Here is a 21,961-nt window from a genome sequence, read left to right as displayed (position 1 = left end):
GCAAGTCATTAATCTTAGTTTAAAAGAAGATTCTTTTTTTGTGTGTGGAACCATAATGAATGACCTTGATAGATTTGTCAGGAAAATGAATGATAATCATTTGCTGATCGACACAGCCCTAGCAAGGAAGATTAATAAGAAAGTATGCATTGACATCATTAAAAATGTCTGCTGCCAAGGGACTTACACGTCAATTACAATTGAGGCAACACACTGCACCTAGGATAGTGCTGTTCTATCACAATCTGTTTACAACACACACACACGTATGAATTCTATAGTGCTAACAACTCATTTCTTGAAATGTCCCAGCATGAAAAAAATCATTCTTTAGTGATTTATCTGAAGAAGTGTGCATGCACACTAAAGCTCATACCAATAGCAAACTTAGTTGGTCTCTAAGGTGCTACTGGAAGGAATTTTTTTGTTTCTTTAGTAAGTCAGGGCCTCTGACCCATGTATGTCTGTACAGTATGAGACTGCATATAGGTCTTCTAAACAGTTCTACTTGGTTGAACTGATGCCTAGTTCTGGTGCTGCTAGTTCTGATGGTGCCCATCAGTGGCTGAGAACAAAATGGAAATGTGGATTTTATATTCCATTGTTTCCAACGACCCCACCTGAATGCATTCAGAAACCCATTATGTTTCTCAGCACAATTCATGTAGCACATCCTGGCTGGACCTTTGAATTAAACACTGCATAGGAAGCTGCCAAAGGAGCATAATGAATGCACTCTTGGTATTAGCTGCCTCCCGTTCTGAAGCTTACCTGCAGATAGGAACATAGGAAGCTCCCTTATATCCAGTCACATAATTGCCCCATCTAGCTTCGTTTTGTCTACACTGACTGGCAGCCTGAGTACATGCCATTCAAGAAATAAGACTGACCGGAAGGTATGTTAATTGCATCTCTTGCTTTAAAAATTACCATGTAGTAGTTCTTCCCCACTTTATATACAGTGGTACCTCGGGATGCAAACGGGATCTGTTCTGGATCCCCATTCTCATCCAGAAGCAAATGTAACTAGCGACGGCACGTTTGCGCACGCGCACGTTGCTTTTCGCGGCTTCTGTGCATGCACGTGACGTGATTTTGAGCGTCTGCGCATGCGCGAGCGGCGAAACCCAGAAGTAACACGGACTGTTACTTCCGGGTTGCTGTGGAGTGCAACTCGAACGTGCTCAACATGAAGCATATTCAACCTGAGGTATGACTGTGTAAATAAAGATGTCTTTCCATTTTCAGAAGCATGGAGCTTTGGAGGAAAGTAACAGCTATTAATAATAAATATTTTTTAGACTTGTGGTGTGTAAATCACTTTATCGTGTGTCTTCACAACAACCCAATGAGGTAGATCAAGGTATCACTGATAGGGGTGGAGACTGAGAGAAGGGGACCAGCTAAAGCCACAGTGTAGGTCCACGGCTGGATGAATTGCAACTTGTAGCTTCTGGTTGATGCCTGTGCTTGTTCTAACTGGAGCAAGGCAATCCTGGGCTCATCCAAAGTATCCCCATAAGAAGATGTTAATAGCCAAGAGAGCTACAGCATTGGCATTGCAAACAGCCTTCCACATTGGCTCTTCCTTAATGCTGGTGAGTTTCTTTTCAAGCGCCGCTTCCTCTTCTCTGGTTAAAGTGGGCTTGGGGTCAGTGGAAATCCCACAGAACCAGAAAAACACTTTCTTCCAGCAAGGTTGCTTCACTCCTGAATGGGGAAAAATGAGGAAAACGGTGTGGATTTTTAAAAATGTTTTGTGTGTTTATATGAACCACTTACTGGTATTTTACAGTTTTAGCAGGATGAGGTAACTTTATGACAGAGACAGATGAAGTATGGGAGAGTCACAAACTCACACAGGTTCCCCAACTCCGAAGTACAGCATGGCTACTGCACTGGTTACTGGAGCCAAGAGGACATTATACTGCTGGTCAACGTACTACCCCAATCCCCAGGTGGCTTGGATCCCCTGAACTCCAGCATTGGCTCCCACTTCTAAACTATAGCCCACTGATGACCAAACTTGGCCCTCCAGCTGTTTTGGGACTACAATTCCCATCATCCCTGGCCATTGGTCCTGTTAGGGATGATGGGAGTTGTAGTCCAAAAACAGCTGGAGGGCCAAGTTTGGCTATCACTGCTATAGCCTAACTATTGAGGCTACCAGGAAGCAGCATTTAGATCGCATGGACACTTCATAATGACTGGGAACCAATACTATTGGGTGCACTGTTGGAAGGACCTTACTAGTGAACACAAGTAAAGCCCTTGCTCCTGGATGCTAAGCCGTAAAGTACAGAGGCTCTTGCTTTGTTGTCCTGCTTTCCTTCTCTGAAGTCCCTCCAGCAAACGAGATCTGTTGGTTAATATGATGTGTGTGTGCATAGCATTGTTGCCCTGTCTTTCTCAGTTCCTATGCCTTTAATAACATCTGCCTGCTAGGGAAAGCTTCACTTCACCTGTTGAACCTCTTCATCTCTCATGGTAGAACAGACCAGATATAAAACAGAAGGAAACCCTTATATCTTATATCTTTCCCACTTATTTTTCCAAACGCAGCCCTTTGAGGTACTAAAATGGCATAAACACACACACACAGAGCCTCATTATGCTTTTGCATGAAGGATGTTACATTTCCTTTGCCGTCAGTGCTAATAACCTCATCTTCAGGATAGCTGTTTACAAACAGATGCAAGGACAGATGAGTTTAGTTCATGTGAAAACAAAGGTGACAAATAATTAACAACATTAGGCTGAACAGCTGCTTCGAATGTGAATCAAACTACCTGTCAGACCCACAGATAAAAGTCTGGTCTCCTCGTTTTACAGTGGTTTCCAGACCTGTTTCCTTTGGACCTCTCCACAATAAGGAGTTTCAGAGGATAATAGTGCCCCCGTCTCCTGATTCCCTGATTCCCTGCCTTTTTTTCTCAGTTCTGGACTTAACATGTGGGCCAGCATAGTTGTTATTCCACAGGCACCAAGCAGGGCTAGGGAACCTGTGGTCCTCCAGATATTGCTCCCATCATCTCTGACTATTGGCCATGATGTCTGGGGCTGATGGTAGTTGGAGCTCGACAGCATATGCATGACCACAGTTTCCCCATCTTTGTACAAAGATATAGGACAATGAGTTCTAAAAGGAACACTTTGATGAAGGTAAATCCAACAGCTCTGAGCAAAGGATGGGAAGTCAGCCAAGTTAGAAAATCCAAGGATTTGGGGAGGGGGCTTTGTAAACGTCCCATTTTACTTGCTATGCAACAATTTTCAGAAGTGTAGATATGTGCTGCAGCAAAAACAGCAAAGTGTTGTGGCACCTTAAAGGCCACAGGCTTTATCCAATGTTCTGTCTGCTAGTGCAAGTGTGAGTTTAAGTGTTGTGCAGAAGAAGAATCCAATGAAACAGATTGCATAAGCAAATTTTTGTGCAATCTGCTATGCATTCTCTCTTGCAACAATGTTCCACTGGTACAAAACATTTCACCAGTGGAGCAAGTATACTGCTAAGTGACTTTTAGCTGTGCTGGATACAACCCCATACATTTAAAGCACACGGCGCTCCCACAATGAACCTGGGAACTGCAGTTTACTCCTCACGGAGCTTGGATTTCCAGCACCCTTAAGAGATCACACTTCTCAGGGTTCCTTGTGGGAATCAGTGTGTCTTAAATGCATGTTAAATGTGCTTTAAATGTATGGTGTGGATGTGGCCAAACTAATTTATTATGCTTTGATTTATACTTCAGTGGATTGCAGTCTATTTTGTCAGAAGTTCATGTCATAATACATTTATTGGTTTTTAAGCTGCTTTGTTGTTGTTTCCCATTATACCTGCGGATTAGACTGAGAGGCAAGGAGAATGGCTTTAATCCTAAACAAATATTTGTGGCATCTCCTCACTGAGCTGACTCTCAGATTCTGTATGAAAATGACTAAAACATTTTATGCAAGATCTTTTTGCGATAATGAATGATGATTATTCCAGCTAAACACAACACTTTACATCCATCCAACTTTCAAGTTGCAACCACTGGGTTTCCTTTTTCTGCTCTCAAATTGCTGCCAGAAGATAACATTGCAGTGCTGTGAACTTGTAAAAGAGTAATTCCTCTGACCAAAAGTCCAATTAAGCTTTCCAATCTTTGGTTTCCCTCATTTTAGTGGAGAAATGTTACACGTCAAAGGAAAATGTTTCAAAATAGGTCTCTTAAAGAACAACAGTCATGGGGGGCGTTATAAAATATAACTTATTGAATGCTACACTGATCAGTTTTTGTAGAATTTGGCACATGTTGCTGCAAAAACCAAAACCTATGTTGCTCATAGATTCGGCTAATTTCTAGGAACATTAGCTCTCTATTTATTTCATAAAATTTATACACTGCTTGATTATAAAACCCTCAAAGCAGTTTACAAAAAGATACAACCATAAAATCAGGAAAAAGTACAATACATTATAACATGAGCAGAAAGTTACACCTATCTACCATGGTGTGTCTAGTTTGGCAAACCACTTAAACTAAGCAGAGGACACAAGGTTATGGAGCAAGCTTTCTAGTCATCTATTGGCTTTGATGGACCCTGGATGTTCTATGTATATTGTGCACACACAAAAATATACAACTGGCAGGAGAAAACAGGTAACATACCTCCATGCTCTTTACATACTAAATCTCCATTCTCTGACTGAACAGTATCTACATCATTCTCTCTCTTGGAGGAAATCATTTCTGTGCTTGGGCAGGTGTGGCTCTCCAAGTCTTTTTCATCTGTTTTGCTGTGTCTAGTCCACCATGTCAGTCGGGCAAGCTGGGTAATTTGCAAATGAAAAACAAAGGTGTGAAAGCTGCAGAATATTTGTGTGTCATTTAGCTTATGCGTCTGCTTGCTTTAGATGTAGTCAGATTGACACAGAAGGGCTTAAAGGAGCATGGCTTTAGCCACACGAATTGTGTGGGGATAGGTTGTCCTGCAACTCATACTAAAAAGGCACATCACAATCTGATGTATGTCTACTCAAAAGTAAGTACCTTGTGATTTGCTGTCTCCCAGAATCACAATAATATAAAATCATAGAATTGTAGAGTGGCACACAGAACCTTTATATATACAAAACAGAAGAGAGAACCGGAACTTCCTGGGTATTTTGAAGAGGATGGCATCATGTGAACACTGAAAAACTTGCATGTGGAAGCAGCACCAGTTCATGTGGAAGCCACCCATCTCTCTTGTGTTGAAGCATTAAGCACACCCCCCCCCACTTCTCTGCTCCAAACTGACCCCTCCTAAAGTTGCTTTTCTAAAAAACAAAAATGTTGTAGGGAGTTCTAATACAGACACATTTGCACATAGCATGCCATTAGCATACTACTCTACTTGGAAAGTAACTCTCAAAAGGTCACTTATAAATGAACAGTAGTTTTAATACTTTGAATTTCAGGCACAAAATCTGGAAGGCAGTTTCCAGCTGACACAAAAAGTTGTATAATCTCCGGAAGATTTATAGCTTTATTTAAATTATTTTCAACCAAGATGAGCATCAGGCAAGGCTAATCTTTCTTGTCACATTGTGCTAAATTGCTTTGATTTGATGATCCTCATCTTTCCTGAAGAATCCTTTTAGGGGCTTCTTTCTTTCTTTTTTACGTTCCTTTCCTTTTTTCCCCTTTTGGTTACTCATTAAATCTAACTAGAATGTAATGAAATTGGAGGACACAAAAGGATCCAGGAGACATTTCCCTCTTCCTCTGAACACAAATGGCTTGTTGGTGAGTGAAGGGGAAGAGATACATTAGGATGAAATAAAATAGTTTTAGCAGTAGCGACAAAAACACTTAAACTAATTTAAGTGCAGGCATGATTAATGCTTGTACCTCTAAAATGCACTTATTGGATAGGAAACAGATTCATGGGCAAGGCTCATCATGACTTTGGCTTGTGTAGGACACTTATTTCTGCCATACTAGAGTTCATATGTGTTATCTGGAGAGAGACCATGTGTCTTTGAAAGGCCCATCATGCCAACCTGAGACCCTGTTACTCCATCAGTTGCTTATCCTGTCTTCTCTTGTTTTTTTCAAGCACATACTAGAGTTCTACAAACTAAACTGAGCAGGTGAAGGAGTAGTAAACCTACAAGCTGGGAAGTACAGTGGCTGCAGGACCTTCTTATCTGATGAATGAAAGACATTCAAATAACCCTAAGGGTTGAGGGAGAATCCCACAAAATTGAGTGGAAGCAACATGGTAAATGTTTCTGCCTGAATTGGGAGGATCTTTCTTCCCCCTTGCTCCCCATGCTACAGCCTACCCCATTTAAAGCCCCCAATGGCTTGGCTCGACCTGTCCATGCTCTAAGATCAGCAGATGAAACCCACCTGGTAGTCTTTCTGTGGAATGAGGTACATGGTGTGATAGCCTTGAAAAGGGCCTTTTCAGTGGTGGCTCCTGATACACTGCTAAGGTGCATTTGGTTCCATCTATAGTTTTAGGAGGCTAGCTATGACTCATCTTTTTCAGTGCATATTTGGAGGAGGGGAGATGTGATTGCTGCTGCTGTTGCTGCTATTAGTTACTTGTTATTCACTAATTAGTTGTTATGTGCTGTTAAAGGATTGTTCTGTTTTTATGGATTTTGATCTGTGTGCTTCGCTGTAAACCACCCTGGGCATATAAATCATCTAAAGAAATAAATTCAGTAGGGTTCACAATCCCTCAGTAGAATAGTTTCAGTATTCGGGGGGGGGGGGAGGGAGCTGCTGTGAGGAGAAAGAATTCTGACTCCCATTGTCTTTTTAGACATTTTACTATTTTTGCAATCTATTCTGAATTTATTTTATAAATAAAAGTGGGACATAGTTTTTAATTGAATTAATACAGTACCACTATCCTCTTGTGACCTCACTTCCTCCTCTGCCACTCCCCACTTCCTCGTGTTCTCGTCTGACAAACCTTAAAAGAAACTTTGTCAAGATTGTTTAAAAAAGTTTTCCCTCCCCCCTTTTCCTCTGTCGAACTAGAATAAATCCTTCTCTTCCAAAATGCCATCTGGCATCTGGCAGTTGTGTTTCAGCTTCACAGTCTCAAATTTAATTGTAAGCTCCTTTGCAGAGTTTTCAAGGACGACATGACACAATATGGGCTATGTACAATGAAGACATATGAACTCTGAGGCATACCAAACAAATTCTTTGCATATTTGTTTTGCAGTACAGCATCCATCACCACAGGGATGGGAGAGTGTCCAAAACAGCAGGGAAAAATGCTTCTGCTTGCTGTTTTTAGGCTGTAATTCATTTAAAGCTTGGTGCATTAACGGTACTACTCAAACACCAGATACAAATCTCTCCTTCCTCTTCTGTCCATTTGCTACTGTCAGAGGAGAAGGTCATCAGAGAAAGTTTTGAGAGGCCATGTGTAGTCACACTTTCCCAGATAAAACTCCAGGAGGATTGTACTCAACTCTGCAATGGGGAGCCAGGGTCCTTATCCATTCAAGAGCATAGGTTCAAGAGATCATTCAAGAGATCATTTCAGCCTAAGGTTCACTAATCACTCCTTTGTGGCCATGCTAGGCCATGCTTTTCAGTCCTTGTCAGTTTTGCATGTGTTCCATTACATATTTACATTTTGGTTTTTTTAATCTGTCTGAAAATTCATATTTAAGTACATGTTTTATCACAAAATATGTATTTTAAACCTGCATTCTAAAATTCAGTGCAAAATCTGAAGGATAATTATGCTTCAGATTATATATTAGTCCAGCTCATTGAAAAATGCAGCCTGGACAAATCTCTTCACTATTCCTAGGCCATACAATTCTGAGAGCCCCACTCTGATATGGGAAGTCAAGTGGAGTTGAAACTGTCTGGAAGGAAGGCTACCTGGGAAAGCTGAGGGCTGCAGGCACTCTGAACCCATTGTCTATTCACATCAGTTGAGAATATGATCCATACTTTTGTTCACTGAGGAAAACTCTTTCCATTATTCACTAAGCTGACCCAGTAAAACCAGGATTGGGCTGCTTTTGGGAAAACCAGACTTGTGAGAAAGTATTCAAAGCATCTCTTCAAGAACTCACTGAAAGAAAACTTTTTTTTTTTTACCAGTTTTATGCAGCAAATGAAATAAAGTTCTTTGCTACCAAACCTCAGTCGTTCAATGTAATTGAGATCACTTTGGGATGGAATGTTCTTTCTAAATGCCAAGGCTCCAACAATATTAATCTTGTTAGCTTACAAGATTGATGCCATCTCTTCTGAAATATGAGAGAGGGTTCAATTAGAGCCATTACATCCCCTCCTCAGCAGCCCATTCTAATATGATTTCTTCCCCACTGTCTGCCTCTCTACTTGATAGGATGTGCCAGTAGTGTCCTCACAGCATGGAAGCCTGCTTTCCATTTCCAGTGCTCACTGAGTCTAAAGGATTTTTAACCCTATAATACCTGGGAAGCAAGATCATGCAGAAGGAAGACTTCTTTGTAGGGCTTTCCAGTTTGCAGTAGTAATTGAGGGGTCCAAGGTACAACAAGGAAAACTAGGCAAGTGTTTGGGTGTTTTGTTTTGTTTTAAAAATAATATTCATCCTTGAAAACCACTTACATTTTCCTCTGGGACTGGTGGTGTGCAGAGGCTAACAGTGACAATGACAACTGCTGTTAGCACACACAGGAGGATAGCAAAGTACAGATAGTGCACATCTTTCAACAGAGCTGGCCTCTGGTCCTCCTCACCACAGGAGGGCGCCATGTAGATAAACTCCATAACCATCCGAACGAGTCCGACTGCTAACCCAAACATCAGTCCCCAGAAAGCTCCCTGGGAAGAAAACATAGGGAGATGTGATGAAATTTGAGTGGAGGAGTTGGAAACATGGGGTGGGATTCAAAGCAGTGCTAGGGAGATTGATCCATCAGTGCAAGTATTTCTGCTTGCCCAATGGAGGCTACCAACATATGGTGTTCTGTGGGTTCTCCTGTCCCTTCAGAGTGGAGGTTAGAGTGGGGGGGGGGAGTTGGGGAAAGCCCTGTTATGCTAGTGGAATTCCTTGGGCTGGCTTCCACTGGTGGAATGAGTTAGTTAAATCCAGTCCTTGCTTACTGATTTTGTTAAAACATCCCAGTTTGGAAATTAACACGATCCAATTTCATTCTTTATTGAGAGAAGGGCTAAAAACATATTTAGTTATAATTTAAACACATGTACTATATTTTAACAGGTATTTATTTATGAGAGTCATTGTCACCTAATATATAAGATTGCCATACCTAGACTTAGAAAGCCTTATTTCAAATCTTAACTTAGTTATATTGGTTCTGGTAACAAAAACCCCCACATCCCTAGACCAATAAGCTTTTGACCACTGTAACACTCTGCCTCTGAGTCAATGTATTTACCTTTTTAAAGTAATGCCTTCAGAACAGCTTTTTAGACAGTTTATCCTACAGCACTAGTTTAATGTTTAAAGGCATACAAAGAGTGGGACCAACCGCATGAGTCCTTAACACAAAACTGGGGTCCCTAATTCCACCCTGGCAGAGATTTTCAAGATAAGAACCCACATCGTTACAAGCCTTTAATTACTGCAGAAGCACAGTGGAAACTTCTAGAGAGGCTCCCGTGGGACTAATTACATTGAAAAGACAGCAAAGACTAATGAGTGAACTGATTATAGTGTTGCACTGCTACAGAGTTGGAGAGGATGGCTTTCAGATCAGGAAGAGAAGTTAGGATTAGGCTGACAGCATTGGGGCATGAACTCAGGATCAGATATCAAGTTAGTGCCCAGGACATAGGACTGAAATTGCAAGGATACATTAAAGGAAGCACAGAAATGATAAAACAGCATGCCTGGTTGGAACCCAGATTAAAAAGCATCCATATTATCAGGTGGAGTTTCTCCAGGACCCCTCTGGCTTTGACCATCAGTCCCGTAGGAACATTGATAGGTCCCAAACTAGCTCTTCAGCATTAAGTGAGAATTGTCCCCTCCAAGTTCCTGTAAATTTCATCAGTCAAGCTATACAATTAGCTGGAATACGAACAGAATTAATGCAGCCATTGCCCAAACCACACTGGGTAAACAACAGACCTATGTAAATGACATTTATATAGCTGCGTATGGGAGCCCCATGGGAAGGGGAGGGGAGGGAAAGCAAGCAAGGGGACTGAATGGATAGAAAAACCTAAGTTTGCATGAAATGTATGGCTTTCACCTGGGAGGGGGGTGGGAATCTAGAACAAAGCTGGTGTTGGAAACTGATGAAAGAACTATGGGTTCCTATGGGTTAAAAGGCCAGAAAATTATATTGCACATCTACAAGTAGCCTAGAATAACGGATCTCTGATTTTGTTTGATCTTACATCATGCCGCTTCTTTTTATTCCTTGAAATTCCCTTTAAACAAAAACAAAGCCCTTTCCTTCCACTCCCCACCCCAATACCCTTAACTGGGTTTGAAGGGGCAAAGACCTGAAGTGAGTTGGTCAGTGTTTGAGTTGCCCCATTCCCTTTGAAGGGAGTATACCTATTCAAATTATCCTCTTAAATGCTATGGGTTTGGGACAGGCACAGTCCCCAAGGTCCTCAGGAAGTCAAGTCCTAACTGGTATTCCTTGCACGCTGGGGCACCTGGGGTTTGAGTCCTGAGCCCCAGAAGATGGTTACTGAATGCTCACTTGTGTGGGTTTAGAGAAAAATGGCGTCCCCCTCAACTTGAGGTGCTGGTGTTATACCAGGACATACAGTTCTGCAGAAATGGGTCTATTTAGCAAGTTTTTCAAAAAGAAACAAGTGAAACTTGGCTTGATTTCACAATGTGGCTAGATCTCCCACATAATTATATACGGCTCAGCTCTCTTGAAGTCTCAAACCAAAGGAGATTTGATGACTGAAAGATTAAAGCTAGGGAAATTCAGTTTCTGAATAAGAATTACTTTCTAAGCAGTGGGGGGGGGGAGAGAATAAGTTTTGGTGAATCTTTATGAAGTCCCTTCTTTTCTCCCTGCTCCCCCCTCTCACTTCCTGTGCCTTATCACTTCTTTCAGTTAAACCAGTAATCAAAGCCCTGAGAATCTTTTTTTAAAGAGATGCTGTCCTCTAATGGGCCTAAATTCCACAGTTGTTGCATTCAAGGGAAAGTCAGTCAATATAATCGTAATGAATGGTCTTGTCTGCCCTGAAAAACTATGAAACGATGACATTTGGGAGATGCTATTATTCATACGCACCTCCTCATTGATTCTGTACTTACTGGCTCATTGATCCTCTTGCAGAAGATTGCTAGGATGAAGAGGGCAGTGATGGGTGGCGCTAGGTAACTGGTTATTGACTGAATGTAGTCAAAGAGCTGACCGCTGTTGGCTAGCTGGATGATGGGGATCCAGAGGATGCTAATGGCAACGAGAATGAGGACAAACACCCTGCAAGTGCAGGACAAAGCATGTTACTTCTGCACAACTTGACAAATCTAACTTTTGATGTTCTCTATGGAGCCATGGAAAGGGGGTGGGGATTTCCCCCCTCACAGCACAACAGGGTTTGGGGAAAACTTGGCAAGTGCTGCTTTGTCAAGACTTCAAACAGAGAGTACATTTCATTGACCAAAAGGACGTTAAGGGAAAGCTGCAAACATGCTGCTGCTGCAATGATCGTGGACAGCTCCCATCTCTGGCGGCCATGATTTTTTACAGGCAGAAGTCACTTGAGCAGCTGCAGAGCAATCCCAGAAATGGGGAGAGCACACAGCCAACGGCACAAGCTGCAGAGTTGGGTATGGAGACAGGAGGACACCAGCTGTGGAGGGCAATGACATGAGCATTTGGTCCAACCAAATCTGCTTTGGGATCAGGTTCAGTGATTTGGATCAGAGACTTTCATGGCTCAGTTTGAGTTGCTTTCAGTTCTTAACTGAAGCAGAATATGCAGCCCTGGAAACAGAATATACACCGTGGAACGTTTCCTATGACTTTTGCAGCATCTCACAAGTTCTTGCCCCAGCTCACGCATTGCTTGGGCTCCAACTGAACCTTAACAGGAGCGCACACAAGGAATTTTGATAATCGTGGGCATGAAACCTCTTTGGAAACTGCACTAGGTGCACCTGCAGATAAGGGGCAACTGAGGGCACTAGGCAGTTTGTGGGAAGTGCTCAGGGAGCATTTTTGATAAGCAAATTAAGGTGTGGGGAAGAAAAAGAACCTTCCGACGATCATGAGTTCCTGCTCAGTGGCCGTCTTGCGGAGTCGCTGCCAGATATCTATGGCAAAAAGGGTGCTGCTACTATTGAAGATAGAGGTGAGAGAGCTCATCAAGGCAGCCATGATCACGGCAATCATCAAGCCACGGAGTCCTAAGAAGTCAACAAGGAAAGCCTAGTTAACTTTCACCAGCGAACTCTCACCAGCCCACCCAGGCATCAGCCCACTTCATCAGCAGGCCAATGCTTGCCCATGTGGTCCACCTCACTCTCGACAAGAATAGAATTACCTTACCTACAGGCATGAGCTCCATTACTAGCTTAGGGTAGGCAATGTTTGAACAACCCACTTTCGCTCCACAGACCTTTTCACAAATTTCTGGGTCTACACATCCCACTTCATCTGGAGCGAGCAAGTAAATAAAGAAATTCAGGTTTTAGTTATAGGAGATATAGAGGAAGCAGTTGCTGTTTACATTTATGGGTGATTAAGGGTGCAGCAGACATATGCCTTTCAGGTTGTGTTTGAGATCCATGCCATGTGTTTCCTGTCCCAAAAGTTATTACTTCTGACAGTGCCACCCATACATATATAGGGTGACAGCAGATGACTGTGTTGGGAAAGTTTGTCTCCCCATATAGCTGGATGAGTTCCTACTGTAGGTGGTTGCATGTTTACAGCTGTCCACCCTCCTTGTAAATGGCCACCTGTGGGCACTTGTAGCCTTAGTACAGCCAGCAGAAGCTTACCTGGATAGAGAGCTCTGCTAATCATGCCCGGCATGACAATGAAAAACATTGGGAAGATTTTCAAATATCCGCCTAGCACAGACCCGCCTTTAGCATGAGAGAGACTCTTCGCAGAGAGTGACCTTTGCACAATTACCTGAAAGGAGAAACAGTTAGTTTTAAGGAAACTTTGCACAGGTTGTTTCACATTCTTGGAAATGGAAGAGAACCAAGATAGTCAAAGCAATCTTTTGGCCAAATTGTTAAGAAATGTCAGTCGCTAAAAACTGAAGGCTAGGCTAGAGGGTTTGTAAAGAATCTTCAAGAGATAACCTTTCTCAAATTAAGAGACAAAAGCTGCCTAAATACATGTGAAACATACGTATCCTGTTAAAATGTACTATACAATTAATGCATGGTTAATCGGACTGGCTATAAGGAAAGTTTCTACAGTGGTACCTCGGGTTAAGAACTTAATTCATTCTGGAGGTCTGTTCTTAACCTGAAACTGTTCTTAACCTGAAGCACCACTTTAGCTAATGGGGCCTCCCGCTGCACGATTTCTGTTCTCATCCTGAAGCAAAGTTCTTAACCTGAGGTACTATTTCTGGGTTAACGGAGTCTGTAACCTGAAGTGTCTGTAACCTGAAGCGTATGTAATCTGAGGTACCACTGTATTCCATTCCATTACCTCAAGTAACAGGGCTGAGTTAGGGCTGTTTCTTCAGTTTGCTGAAATTAGTGAGCCTAGGTTAGCTGTGTCTATTAACTTTAATGGGCCTACTCTAAGTGCAACTAGCACTGAAGGCACCCATTGTTTTTTCTCGTAACAGTAGGCTTTAACTCTGCCTCTGAATTTTTTAATGCATGCTCAGAATCTGAGTAATGCAAATGATTCTTACGTGCTGTAAGTACAAGGAAACAGAGATCTCATATGCTGATTTTGACTGAAATAATCCAATGGGTTTTTGATCCCAGCACAATAAATTAGTCCTAAAACTCTCCTGTAGAGGGCAGTGATAAATCTATCAAACATGCAGCAAGAAAGACATACCGTATTTTTTGCTCTATAAGACTCACTTTTTCCCTCCTAAAAAGTAAGGGAAAATGTGTGTGTGTCTTATGGAGTGAATGCAGGCTGCGCAGCTATCGCAGAAGCCAGAACAGCAAGAGGGATTGCTGCTTTCACTGCGCAGCGATCCCTCTTGCTGTTCTGGCTTCTGAGATTCAGAATATTTTTTTTCTTGTTTTCCTCCTCCAAAAACTAGGTGCGTCTTATGGTCTGGTGCGTCTTATAGAGCGAAAAATGCGGTATTTACTTTACCTGATTTAGTTTACCTGATCTGTGCACCAGCACCAAAGAGCGAGCACTGAGAGGCCAAATATAAGTCCAGGCCATGGAATATCTCCATTGATAGGGTCCCTCATCATATGGAAGGCATCTTCCCGTGGCAAGTGGCAAGTAGTGTTTGGCACAATGACACTGGGGATGGCTCGACTATACTTCTCTTGCAGTCCTTCGTACCACCCAACTTTATCAAAGCCTGAAATGAAAGAGGCCACAGTCCAGTCAGCAAGCTCATGTCATCCATCCATATTTTTCCCCCAGCTATACATCGTCCCCTCCAGCCACATTTTGCAGGGTCAAACCAGATGTGAAGTTTGTAATATGAATTGTTAATGGTTTCCTTTGTGTTGGGGAATAGTATTGCAGGGAGGGGCAAGCTGGATTGGGACCATGGCATTTTGAAGGAAGGGCTTTAAGCTTTTGACTCCATGGATTACCAATAATTACCCCCTCCCCCATGGAAGGCACTTGAAGTGGCCAGACAAACCCAAAGTAAGCAAGGTTGTTGGGTTCAGGCACGACACCAAACTATAGTCAAAACAAGCCACATTTTGCAAGCCAACAACAAACCATATCTTTGCAGTGTAGTTGGTTGCCAGAATACAAAATAGTTAAATCTGCTAGGCTAGATTCAGATGCTCAAACTAACCACACATTGGTTAAACAAGCCATATTAATTGTGCAGAGCTTTTGCAGATATTAGATGAGACATAATAAACATTTAACTAAACTTAAGTCCAGTTTTCTCTTCTCATAAAAAAAAAGTTTGATGTAGAAGTTGAGATGACATCAACCCAGATGGTTTTTGGCGTTTCCCCCCCAAGATGTGTCATTCTATTAGCCAAAGAAATAAAGCAACACAATCCCATCTTCATCTCACCGATAAACATAAGAACCAACGCTCCAAGTACCATGATCACAGTCTGCAAAGCATCTGTGTATATCACTGCAGTTAAACCACCTGTGAAAAAGATTAGAAAGAACTGATTCAAAGACCAATATTTCTACATTTTTGTGGTTTCCCTTACTCTGTTACAAAATGGAATGTGATTCTAATAAATGAATCGATGAAAAGAATAGGATTTTAACACATGAGCAAGAGCCTGGAGTGCTCAGTTGGTTAGACCATGGTGCTGATAACGTGTATGGGGCAGCTGCATATTCCTACATTGCAGGGGGTTGGATCAGATCAGGGTCTCTTTCAACTTTGCAATTCTATGATTCTACAAAAACTAAGGTTTTGAGTACATAAAATGAATCATGGAATCATAGAATTGTGGAGTTGGAAGGGAACCCAAAGGCCATCTAACCAAACCCCTGCAATGCAGGAATGGAATAGTGAAATCACTGTTCCTTCAAACTTTGCACATTTCGGACCAAACTTGTGACAAATCAGTTGCAGGAAACTGCAGTCAGGATCAGAAAGGGAAAGGGGCCATTTCTCATTTTTCCCCCTTAGGCTATTTTTCTTTTCCTACTCTAAGCTGACGTTTTGCCTCTTGGGGAGGGAATATGCCTGGCTGGCCTTTGGCGGCCATATGTTGAAGAGCAAAAAAGAGGACACATTTGCCAAATTCCACTTTTAACTATGGATAACTGTGATGACTCTACCCATGAAAAAGAAGACGTGTCCTGGAAAAAGATGACATATGACAACCTGGGCTTGAAAATGGTGTTTTTTAAAAAAGAAGAAGAAAAGAATGGTCTGCAGGGCAGGAGAGAAACACCCTCTGCCCTCCTTGTAATTTCCTGCTGCAGATACTAGCTCCTCACAGCTGCTTTAACTTAAGCACACACTTCAGGGAAGACAGTCACACAGCTGAGCACCTCAAGTAGCTTGATCCTCAAACCCAGCAAAGTTGCTTTGAAAGCACAAGTCTGAATGCAGCACATTGGAGATATCTGAAAATTACAACATTCCCCACCCGCCAACTTGACTACAGGTGCTATACTTTTAAGTCCATTGTAGGTAGCTTGGTTGGTATCAGTTGAAATCCCCACCTACTGGATGCCCCCTCACTGGTATCCATGAAGCATGACCTGAAACTGTCCACACTATCTGGCTATATCTGGCTTTTCATAGTGGCATTTTTATACAGCATAGTTACCAGCTATAGTGTAGACGGCTGTCACGACCAACAAGATCACCGTAGAAAGGTAAAGGTTCCAACCAAGGGAGACTTGGATGAAAAGTGCACCAGAGAAAATATCTGTCTGGAACAAATACAAGAAAAAGGACCTTGATACCAGTAGCATTGGATTATGACATCTCTAATAAATATTCTGCCTGGAAAATTACAATAAAATTACTCTTGCAAATAATCAAATCAGGCATCAGAAATGTCAGAACCTCAACTGATGCACGTGTTGACAAAAGCTAGCAGAATCCATACCTGGTATCTTTGGATACCAGGCTCCATCACCCAACTGGGCCTATGGCTGACACTTGCTCTGCCCCACCTGTTAAATAAAATCCTGGCCTGGCAGTCCAAGCTGCATCAGGCAGCTAGGTCTCATTGCATTTAAATTTTTCATAAGACCCTGAAGTAATGAGAGTTTTGGGGAGAACATTGCAATGGCAGGTAGATCCAACCATTGCTTACTATCACACAAGCCCACCAGGGCCCATTGATGGAAGAGGGAGACCACCACAGGCCTCCTCCAACATGGAGTGGTAGCCCTGAAAGCTTGTATATAATGTTTAGTGAAGGGACTGATCCAGTATTTAGGACTAGTTCAGTGAGGATAATGGAATGACTTGTCCACACTAATGACCCATAACCTCTCTGTGAAAGTGCTGTGCTCTACAAGCTACAACTCTATTTCCCCGAGATACATACTGATATCTTGGTGAATATATAAAGGATGAGGGACAGTACAGATAGGTAGATTTGAATCCTCTGCCCTCCAAATCTTTTCCTCAGGTATTCAGGCATGGTGACCACTCCCGAAGAGATGTAAACTGGCACAAAGATCCAGCCGAGGACCAGCAATGCCCAGGTGGCCTAACAAGGAAGAAGAACACATGCAATGGATGCCCAGACTTTGTGATACACAGTCAATTCTATGCAAGCAATAGTTTATATAAAAATTGGAAAGGCAAATTGCCAGTATTTCTAATGAACAAGAATGGCAGATACAACATGTGCTACAAAACTGGAATGCCTTGCTTGGTTCTCAACTACGTGAAGGAAGGGATGAAAAGAGGCTCGAAGGCCATTGGATTAATGTAAGAATGGAGAAGGAATCTGCCCTACTCAGATTCCAGTGTGAACTCACCTGATCAACCTGGCCAGATCTTGACCCAGATTATGGGTCAATGATCCACTTCAGAATCAGCAGGTTGGCAGATTCTATTAGTGGTCTAGTCCCGTCTCCCCCTTTAAGCGTTGGAGGCAATTGTGGGTTTTTTTCCTGTACAATCCCCCCCCCCCCGAGCAATGGAACGTCATTAAGCATTGTCATTAAAAGGGAGACTTGCTCTGTCTTCACTCAAGGCATGTGACAGCAAAAAGACCCATATGCTAGCTGCTCAGGCCATGGAAGGCTAGCAACACACTTTCAGAAAATGAGGGAAGTGAATGCAATGCTCAGACTACTTCATAAGATGCTTCTAAACACATATTCCTAATGTGTGCTTGCAGGTGGAATTTAAAAATTCACCTGGAAGTGGAACAGAATATACTTAGTCCTGTCACTTTTGAGAACTGGGATGGACTGGGCTTCCGTGAGTCCACCCATCCCTAGACAGATTGGAGTAAAGATGAGAATGGATACAATCTTTGATCAGTACTTTTCAAAAAACAAGGGTGAATCACAAAAACCATGGGTGTGGGTTGCCAGAAATAGATCCTGGGCAAAAGGAGATTTCAGGGTTTGGAATGTGATCACTCCCGAATGAAATGGGTTGACAACACTGCTGTTGTAGTGTCAAAAAGGTTATGACTGCTGGAAGGCATCACTGTATTGTGTTTAAGTTCACAAATTGTGATGTGATTCTATGAACTGCTCTACTGAGGCAGGGGAGCCAGCCATAGGATAGAGCACTATAGCCCCACTCTATCTGGTAGTATTATTATTATTTATTATTATATACTGCCATTCATCCCAAGATCTCAGGGCAGTTCACAAGATAAAAATACAAGAGAAAAGCACAACAAATTGTGTTTTTGGCAGCATTGGGAGCAGACACAAACCATGCAACAGCCATTGGATCTCCTCTATCGGCAGCTCTCTCCTGCCCTTGAAAAGGTACAGTTGTGCCAGAAAAGGAGAATTACATCCTTCTTTGTCAGGGCATATGAATGGCGTATCAACCTTTCTCACCTTCTGTGAATATTTTTGACCGCCATATGTCATGACAAATATATAACTGTGGGGGGCTGACAATAACATCTCTCCGACCCACACGAGGTAATTAAGAGGCTAATATGGGAGTATGCAGCCTCCCTTGCCCCCCAAGGGAATGGGGGGCACTGCCTGGCCTGCTATGTCCATAATTCACCCCCGGATTTGAAAGAAGGGGGTGAGGGCACTAGGCACGAAGCCCTCGGGTGGGGTCGGCTCTCCCGGACGCTGTCTCTGATCGCGCACTGGTTTGCATCAGCTCGAAATATATAATTGGAAAAAGAAGCAAATGCACATACTTCAAGTGAAGATCGGGAGTAAAGACTGCTGATTAATGGGATCTCTGTGATGCTGAGCGATGGGCTGGACAATAAATTAAGTGAAGACTCATCATTAAAAGATCGGTATGTCGGAGCGAAACGGAAAGGGGGGGGAGGAAAAAACTTTTCTTTTTTTGTCTTATGTGAGTACCCAATAATCCTCCCCCCCCCCCAGAGAGAAAGAATCGTTGCAAATTACTAATCATAAGCAGGAGATTAAGAACTGTGTGGGAATGAATTACTGATCAAAGAGAGGACTGGTGGGAATCATCGGGAATGAAAAGAAAGCTTTGTGATGCAGTTACAAATGGAGATTCATTAAGTCAGGCCTGCCCACAGGAGGACGAGGGGGAGGAGGACCATGGTCATCGGAATGTGAATGTATGGTTATCAGAATGTGAATTTGACCTGGCAGGGCCCCCTGAGATACAGATTGGCAGGCCTGTGGAAATCAACGGACAGACTGTGGGAATGTTCTTTACGGAGGTGTGGAAATGGCGTCTGTCCTTTATGTGATATGGCTCTTGGAGAGTGTAAAATCGACACAGGATATGTTTGTTCTTAACCCGCTTGTGAAGATTATCAGAGATCACGAAGAAAGGAATATATGATAAAAACAAGAAGATGAGGAAAATAACAGAGAGACTATCTGGACAGAACTGTATAATTAAAGCAGAAGCAAGAGTGATGTTTGGATCCCTTTCGGAGCTCGAAGTATGGGTACCCCCAACAAAATTTTAAACAATTTGGCTGTATAATTTGGAACTAAAGTGATTTGGAATTAATGTGATTTGATTGGCACGTTAATAAAACTTTTTTTATTTTTTTAAAAGACAAATATATAACTGTGAAAACAGAACCAGTATGGTGTTGTGGTTAGATTCCACTAGGATCCAGAAGGCCAGGGTTCAAATCCTCACCCAGCCATAGAGCTCACTGGGTGGCCTTGGGCCAGTTACTGTCTGCCAGCCTGAACTACCTCACAAGATTGTTTGTGAGGATGAAATGAGGAGGTGGAGTAAAGGTTGGGATATAAATGTAAGAGAAAAGAAAGCCAGGAGTAGGGCAAGGGATAGAAGTTTCTGGTAGATGGGCAAAATAAATGAACTCCATGCTACTTGCCAGGCATAGGATAAGGTCAGCCTTTGCCATCTTGGTGCCCTCCAGATGGTTTGGACCACACTGTAGTCTAAAACATCTGGTGGGGTGTTTTAAAACATTTTAAAGTGAAGGCTGGATTCAGACTTAACACGGGGGTGAGGAAGCTATGGTCCTCTAGATGTTGTTAGACCAGGCATAGGCAAACGCAGCCCTCCAGATGTTTTGGGACTACAATTCCCATCATCCCTGACCCCTAGTCCTGTTAGCTAGGGATCATGGGAGTTGTAGGCCAAAAACATCTGGAGGGCTGAGTTTGCCTATGCCTGTTTTAGACTCTGACATCTGGAACTCCATGGGTCCCCCACCTCTGCTGAAACGTTGCACATCAGGGCTCACACTGCTGTGGTTAAAGCCAAGCAATGTGATCAGGCTGCTTGAAGGTGAACACTGCTGATAGCTCAGAAGAATGCTGCCTTATTTTGGAGCCCTCTCTTTCATCCCACATCATTATTGTTCTAGCAAGAGTGAACTTTGTTGCAACAGGAGGTATATTACTGGGTGACCTTTTGCACCAAGGGGAGTCATTCATTTTAGAGACAGCCAACCTGCCGGTTTTGTTGGCAGCAGAGAAGCTCACACATCCCTCAGGACAGCTGCAGACCTGTGCTGTGAGTGAAGCATTGTCACTGCATGCAGCACCAGCTCCTCCAGTAGCGGCATAGCCATGATCTTCAAACAATGCTGGCACAGAGCTAGCCTCTTTCAGTTCACTTCTCCTGCCTTCTGCTTTCTGCACACCCTCTTGAAATATATAGAAGTGGGAACCACATTACCTCTCAACTACCATAAATACTATATTATCATCATGATAATAACGTGAATTTGATGAAAGTTAAAAGGCACTTATCATTTAAAACATTTTTTTCCACAAGATAATCCTCTTATTTTAGAAACTCTATAGGAGTTTATTGCAGCAATGTATTAATACAACTGACGTTTGCTGCAAGTGACTATTATGAATCAACATTTGCTTGAAGACAGTTTCACATTTAGGAGTAGAATACTGCCATTAGTAGTGTTCATGTTAGCATCCTTTTCAATTTAGAAACAAATTTGCCCCAATGCTCTCTAAAATCCATAGCGGTGAACTAGAGAATAACTTATCCACTAAACATTTGTTTTTAATCCTTGGCACCAACCCTTTACTTGACATTCCTCATTTTGCAACTCTGGGAGAGAGTACAAATAGCTAGAACAAATCCTACCAACAAGAAATGACCAACGGTACATGGTAAAAACTAGGGGCTCATTCTCCCATCTGGGTAACTAGGGGCTCATTCTCCCATATCCAGCTCCCATATCCAGCATAAGGTTGCCAGATTCAGACCAAGAAACTTGTTTTAAGAGTTCCAAGATTGCAAGTGACACCAGCCAATGAAACAGTGGCACCACACACCTAGATGGCACTGCAGGCTAAAGAAGATGGGGCAGTGGTCAAATAGCCTCTTTCAATACCATGATGCTATATACAATCTTTATGACTCAGTGCTCTTAAAGCTATAGGCACAGTTTCAAGAACTAGAACAGGCAATCCTACATCTAATTCATTCATTCTTGCCAGATAGAATTATCTCCCCTTTCTCCATGCCCCCATGTGCTGTTCTGGGGGTTCTCCTGATCCTCTTGAGCAGATTTGGGGAGGTAACTGGGTCATGTGGGTCTTGTTGCCCTGGCTTTTGCTAGCACAAATGAATCCAGCCCAATGTTTCAAAAAAATAAAAATAAAAAATAAATCTGAAGCTACAGAGGTTTCCAAGTTTCAGACTATTGTTTGTTCTAGGAAAATGTGCTCTAGCATTAATTTTATCCTGCTTATTTACATTGGAATGTGCCACACGAGCCTACTAATGTT

At 42.5% G+C, this 21,961-nt stretch overlaps 1 protein-coding gene across 2 annotated transcripts in view; it reads right to left on the bottom strand.

Moving 5' to 3' along the window:
- Positions 1 to 1,303: 1,303 nt before the first annotated feature.
- SLC5A9 (solute carrier family 5 member 9) overlaps positions 1,304 to 21,961 on the bottom strand; it is a 41,318-nt gene continuing 20,660 nt past the window's right edge. For both annotated transcript variants that reach the window (XM_079980317.1, XM_079980318.1), the window contains exons 5-15: positions 17,122 to 17,286; positions 16,390 to 16,495; positions 15,162 to 15,242; positions 14,272 to 14,477; positions 12,955 to 13,090; positions 12,500 to 12,607; positions 12,207 to 12,357; positions 11,260 to 11,428; positions 8,610 to 8,825; positions 4,656 to 4,815; positions 1,304 to 1,710 (exon numbers count right to left, since the gene is read on the bottom strand). In XM_079980317.1, the coding sequence (XP_079836443.1) occupies positions 1,502 to 1,710; positions 4,656 to 4,815; positions 8,610 to 8,825; positions 11,260 to 11,428; positions 12,207 to 12,357; positions 12,500 to 12,607; positions 12,955 to 13,090; positions 14,272 to 14,477; positions 15,162 to 15,242; positions 16,390 to 16,495; positions 17,122 to 17,286 (1,707 nt within the window). In that variant the 3' untranslated portion in view covers positions 1,304 to 1,501. The remainder of the gene's footprint in view (positions 1,711 to 4,655; positions 4,816 to 8,609; positions 8,826 to 11,259; positions 11,429 to 12,206; positions 12,358 to 12,499; positions 12,608 to 12,954; positions 13,091 to 14,271; positions 14,478 to 15,161; positions 15,243 to 16,389; positions 16,496 to 17,121; positions 17,287 to 21,961) is intronic.

The sequence above is a fragment of the Podarcis cretensis genome (assembly GCF_951804945.1).
Source record: "Podarcis cretensis genome assembly, chromosome: 6".
Taxonomy (NCBI): domain Eukaryota; kingdom Metazoa; phylum Chordata; class Lepidosauria; order Squamata; family Lacertidae; genus Podarcis; species Podarcis cretensis.
This window is presented reverse-complemented; position numbering and strand designations above follow the sequence as displayed.